General features: G+C 35.8%; 1 protein-coding gene across 1 annotated transcript; it reads right to left on the bottom strand.

Annotated features, from left to right (window-relative positions):
• Positions 1–3,005: 3,005 nt before the first annotated feature.
• On the bottom strand, positions 3,006–4,027 carry LOC133283565 (serine/threonine-protein phosphatase 7 long form homolog). Its single transcript, XM_061480443.1, has 3 exons — positions 3,669–4,027; positions 3,300–3,378; positions 3,006–3,209 (listed from the first exon to the last, which is right to left on the bottom strand). The coding sequence occupies exons 1-3, from the start codon at positions 4,025–4,027 to the stop codon at positions 3,006–3,008; spliced, it is 642 nt and encodes a 213-aa protein (XP_061336427.1).
• Positions 4,028–6,453: the final 2,426 nt, after the last annotated feature.

Genomic DNA, 6,453 nt, shown 5'->3' with positions numbered 1-6,453 from the left:
AAAAAAAAATGAATCACATGTCTCATTTTCATGTATAAAAAAAATGAATCACATGTCGTAGATGTAAATAGAATTCAAGTCAAAATTAAATATAACACTTACACAATATATATATATATATATATATATATATATATATATATATATATATATATATATATATATGGGGTAATTTTCAAATATTGATGTCAGCAGTTAAATTAAACCTTTTCAGAATGTATAACTTAGACTAAACCCAAAGCACACCAAATTTCAATTTTCAAATCTTATACGCCACCTACATAACTTCATATCAGGCCAAGTTAGGTCATCAATTACCCAATCAATAGTATTAGAATAATATTCATTCATAGCTAAAATATTCAACTTCCAAAAAAATCCTTGACCACAAGAGTAACTTACCTAATTTCTTGGTATTAATTTAGAGCAATGATCCACTAGTCTTGAATATGTCCAAACAATGGTGGGTTAAAATACTTTAAGGAATTCATATAAAAAAGGAGAAGCTAAAGGAACTTGGTAATTATAAATAAAATAAAATAAAAAGCGCAAAAGAAAAGAGTTAAATTGAAAGTAATATTATATATATGTATGTATGGAGAATGATCTGTTTACAAATTACATTAAATATGATCGGTCATACATTCTTGATTGAAATATGACCTGTCATACTTAGTGTAGTTTGTAAATAAAAAATTTATAAATATAATAACCTTCCCCTATATATATATGGGTTCGCATTTTCTGCAATTTATGTAGATAAGTTATCTACAGTAAACTCAATACGAAGTCGTTTTGGGACGAAAATCATGATGTATTTATAATTTATAATTTATTTCAGGGTTATTATAGTCTTTATAATTATAATTTTTTAATATTTCAATCCCAAAATGACGTCGTTTTGGAAGTAAATGCAAATAACTTATCTGCATTAACTGCAAAAATATTAAATATTTATATATATATATAGGGAATTGTTTTCTTATGTTACATAAGATAAAAATAACTTTTCTACACTCACATATAAAAAAATGGGACCCATTATATATTTTCTCTCTCCTATATTCTCTCTCATCTCTCTTCTATATATGTGTGTAGAAAACTTGTTTTACCTGACATGATTATCATTATTAGCTATGAACTCTGGGCAAAAAAATTAAAATATTACACTTTTAATAATTAAATACGAATAGGTTGCAGTTTGGAAACTATCTACGGATCTATTGCAGTCATTCACGCCCAAAATGGGCGGGACAATTCACGCCCATGCAAGGCGTGAATTCCACGTCATTCACGCCCAAAATAGGCGTGACTAATCACGCCCCATGAAGGCGTGAATCAAGGGAAATTCCAGCCCATTTTGGGCGTGACTCAGCCCCTTTTCCAGCCCCCTTTGGGCGTGAATGGCACCTATTTTTTCTATATATACACCTCTCATCTCCACATTCATCACAACTCTTCTTCATCTTAACTTCTTAGTCTTCGATACAGTCTCACTTCCTTATGCATACTCTGTTTTGTGTTTTTCTTTATTAATATAGTTAAGAATGAGTTCACATTCTGATTTTGTTCGTGCTGTTTTATATTATAATGGTAGGAAAATGGAAGGTCGACGTGGTGTTATTTTTGAAGGAGAGAAAAGGCCAACACGTATCATGCGGAACTCAACAATTAGCGAAGTACATCAAAAAATTTGTCAAAAGTTAGCGCTTGAAGGTAAACAATCTATCAATATGGTCACTGCAAGAATATGGTGTGAATCACAATACATTAGTATGCAAGTTTTGACGATGAAGACGTAGAAATGGTAATCGGAGAGTTTTTCAACCAGTCAAGGAAAGATTTTTTAGAGTTATACGTGGATATTGCCGAAACAGAGGATGTTGCTATACCCGTGAGGTCAGTTGATTTAAATTTTGCACATAATGCATCATCATCTGCTGCTCCTGTTGGTAATCTGTCTGAGGAAGGAGAAAATCATCTTGTCTGAGGATGACGTTGATGAAAATATTGCAATGGAAGATCAACTTCTTGCTGAGGATGCTAGCGCTTCAGACAACGATGATGAATGTGGTATTCCTGACACTCAAATCCTAGAATATAATGTTGTGGGTGAGTCTCATGTCCAGGAACATGATAATGCCGCGTCCACTCAATTACCGCCAATTTTGGAAGGTAAGTAAGTAAATGGCTGAAAATATACATTTATATTTGCAGCTTTTTGGGTTTTAATGTTTAATTTTGTACTTGCAGGTGACGATGTTGTTCCATTTTGGAAAGACATTCCACATTACACATACATTAATTGGGATCATCCGAGGGAGCAAGATTTAAGTCACGACGGTTCAAGTTTTGGCTCAGGCTCAGGTTCAATTAATGGTCCGTGGATCTTAGGTAACAAATTGTATGTTAAGCAAGAATTTGAATCAAAAAAGGAGGCGCAGATGGCAATTAAGAGAAACCTAATGAAAGAGCATCAAGAAGCGATCGTCCTTGAGAGCACGCCTACCAAATTAAGTATGAAATGTTGCAAGTATGAACAGGGTTGCCCGTGGAGGGTTAGGGTAATAAAACCAGCATACGGTGAAAAATGGAAGGTTACTAAATGGGGTGGAGACCACGATTGCTTGAATGATCATATTTCTCAGGGTCATAGACAGCTTGATGCCCATGTGATTGCTTCACTCGTACTAGGTATGTTATTATATTATTGCCTATTTTGTCAAGGAAATTGAATTTATAGTTAGGGTTTAAGGTTTAATGTCAAACTACAATAAGTGCAAGTAAAGGTTGAAATTTAATAAGACAATGCCAATAAATGAAAAAATTTAATAAGACAAGGTTTAATAACGCTTGCCTCGTAGCCTATACCAATCCATATACTCGTGGTTTGGTGACATCAGCCCTGCCAATGGGGGAGGAAATTGTCCTATGTGTTGAGCCCTTATCTGCCATCTATGTATAAATGGCCTGAGCTTAACTTTCCAGTTATCAGGCCATTTACCTCAAAGCGTGTGATCATGAACTCCTTTGAGCTTTCTAGGCCTCAAAGGGATCGACTGGTCTAAACCAAACTGTCTCAAGCATCTATCTGGTTGGCACCGCTCAACATGATGAAAACATATGATCGGTGTCCTAGCCAACCAAAGATATCGCTCATCTGCAGGTATGTCCAAGAAATGATAGTCTCCGTACGGCTGCCAAACAACCTACAAAAAATATGATGAATTTCCATAACGTAATAATTTGGCAGCAAATGAAAATAATAATCATAATTTGTCCAAAAAAATATAACATACCTCGTCCCTAGTCAACGTGTCTAGAGTCCCCCGATATAGAAGCTGATGCTGTGGTTTAAAGCGGGCTAAACCATTAAACCTGCTATGGGCAAAATGAAAATATGCACGATTATTAATAATTTGTTACAGATAAATTACAATAATTTGTTACACATAAAGTTCTGTATAATTCAAGTACAAATGACACATATTGGTGCCCGAAGTGCCACTCTGGGTGGGTAGGCTGAAAAAAAGGAGGAGCAATAGGAGGAAATCTAGTCCACGCCCATATCTGGAGCAGTATATGACATCCACCCATGTCTGATCTGCGGTGGTCAGTAAGCTCGCATAATTGTCTAAAAAAATGTGCGAGAACAGCAGATCCCCAACTGTATAGTCCAATCACCAATGTCATCGAAACTTCCTGCAAGCAACGCAATGTAGCGACATCCGACGATGCTACCTCCAGATTTGTCGCATAGAAGCCATGATCCCAACATACGCGTAATGTGTGCCTTAGTAAAATATAAAACCTGTTGTGGATCCGCAGCAACGGCAGCCCAATGTGCATAATGTCTGTCTAAATATGCGAGCTTGACATCCCCGTACGGCTGCTCTGAAACGAGCGGGGCGTGACCAAGCACCTCTCCGCACAGAACTCGCCAGTCCATGGATGTAGCACCCGTAACCACTTTCCCATCAGTCGGCAATCCCAATATAGCCGCAACATCCTGCAACGTAATGGTCATCTCGCCTTACGTCATGTGGAACGTGTGTGTCTCTGGTCTCCACCTCTCCACCAGAGCACTGATCAGCACAGTGTCAATCTAAAATAAATGCAGACATTTATTATCAAAATAAACTTGCTTAAGCATACACTTAGTTTATAACATTTATTATTAAATTAAAAGTCACATGACCGGTACTTTCTTATATGCGTACCTGAATATGCCGCATGCGGGCAACATGCAGGAAGCCAGCCTGCTGCAGGTATCTGCCACGACATCAGGAATATCATCAGGAGATGGACCCCCATTGATAACACCGCGTCGTATCTTGCACTGGCGACACTTCTCCTCGTTCCACACAACCTGTGAAACGTGTTTGTGCTGCGTGCGCCTCCTAAGTACGTCCCACCTGTATGGTCCTGGAAGCACATGCGTCCTGGGATCCGAAGGCTCGGCCTGAGTCTCAGTATCGGATAGAGACCGAGGTGACTCCGACGATGACGAGTCAGCCATAATAGTGTACTATACAGAATAATAAATTAATTGGTTTCATTAATATATTCAAAAGTCATTACATTAATTACATGTGTTACAAAAATTAACTAATTACATGTGTTGCACAAAAATTTTAATTTACATGTCCTTTAAAAAAATTAATTACTTGTGTTACAAAAAATATTAAATTACATTTGTTACAAAAAAAATGGCAATTTACATTTGTTCACATTCACTATTTTATTCCACAGTCGCTATTATATTTCTAAGTCACTATTATATTCCTAGGGTTTAAGACACTATTATTAACATATTCCTAGATCACTATAATAACAGTTATATGCGCAACACCCTAAATTACTATTATAACATGTATCATATTATAAATAACTATTTGATAAAACAGATATTAAGACTTACTTGTTCGACAGGGCTTCGCCGCGCAAAATGCTCCCCAAATAATCTAGAGAGAAGGCAGAGCAACTTTAGAGAGAAGGAGTGAGAGGGAAAAGTGGCAATTTTGGCGTTTATATAGGGCAAGCAATTCACACCTGGCTTGGGCGTGAATTGTCACGCCTCCTTAGGGCGTGAATTCAGGACAATTTCCGCCTCAATTGGGAGTTTGAAATCTGGCTTACTTGCTATGAAGAAATACGAAATGGAAGTATTTCACCCCGCCTGAACTGAAGTTTGAATATCTTAATAAGGGCAGTGAGTACATGCGTGGTGGTTATCCTCAACCAGTATATTGAGATTTAGGGACTTCAGAGGGTACTATTGAGATATATACTGATTGGAATGCTAACAGTGATGGAAGTATTAGATGTGCTTCAAAAGAAATGAGGGGTTATGGTGATTATGTATTGGAGTTGAAGTCCATACTTCGAAATGGATGGATTTCTAAGTTGGAAGCCAAAACTCGTGACATGCTGAAGAAATTTTGCAAAATTAAGCACAAAACTCTTCAGAAAGAAGCAATATTAAGCAGCAAATCTATGATAAGAGCTGCTTTTAGAGATGGCACAAATGATAATAACATATATGGTCCAGTGTCAAGTGACTTGTCAGAAGAAGAGCTATTTCTCTTCCAACAACATTGGATTAAAGGTGAACCAATCATAGTTTGGGATGTTCTTAAACTAGGGACAAGTCTGAGTTGGGAGCCAAAGGTCACTTGGCTAGCATTATGTGAAAATTTGGATTCATGGAACAACTCAAATGCGTTAATGAATCAAGATTGGTTCTCGCTACGCAGTGAACCAACGAGTTTTACTTGTTTGTCTTATTCAATCAATGCTTTCACGCTCATTTGGGATATTTAATCGATTAAATATAAGTTTTAATCGATTAAATATCCTTCTTAATCGATTAAAAAGAGGATTTAATCGATTAAATCTCGAGTCAACCATTTTTGCCTATTTTGACCATTTAATCGATTAAATATTCAAATTAATCCATTAAAGAGGGGCAGATTGGTGGATAGTTTTGAATAAGGGAAAAATGGTTATTAATTAATTAATGAAGGGTAAAAGAGTCAAAAAGCCTCAAACCTAGCTTAGTAAAAGATCCTCGCGCAATTGAATTAAAATATATTATCATTAGAAATTGTATGTTATATCTCCATACACAAAGCATAAGTTAGAATTCAGATTACCATAATTATTTTAAATGATAGCAACATACAAATTTAACCCTATAATTTGGTACAAATTTATTGAAAATAATCACCATTAGTCCACTCCAATTCAAGTAAATCAAGAATCACTTCAGGCTCATAACCATACAAAGCTAAGTCAATGGTAATAAGAAATGAAAGAGAAAAAAATATTACGATAAATAATAATAAAGTAGTAAGGGTAAGAAGATTAAATAAGTAGATAATATAATCGTTCCTAAATAAAATATACTAAAATTTCTGAGAGTTTTCCCAATATCTCTAATATCCCAAAATC

This window comes from Gastrolobium bilobum, unplaced genomic scaffold (assembly GCF_033153095.1).
Source record: "Gastrolobium bilobum isolate Gb01-03AN ecotype WA unplaced genomic scaffold, APGP_CSIRO_Gbil_v1 utg9509, whole genome shotgun sequence".
NCBI classification, from domain to species: Eukaryota; Viridiplantae; Streptophyta; class Magnoliopsida; order Fabales; family Fabaceae; genus Gastrolobium; species Gastrolobium bilobum.
This window is presented reverse-complemented; position numbering and strand designations above follow the sequence as displayed.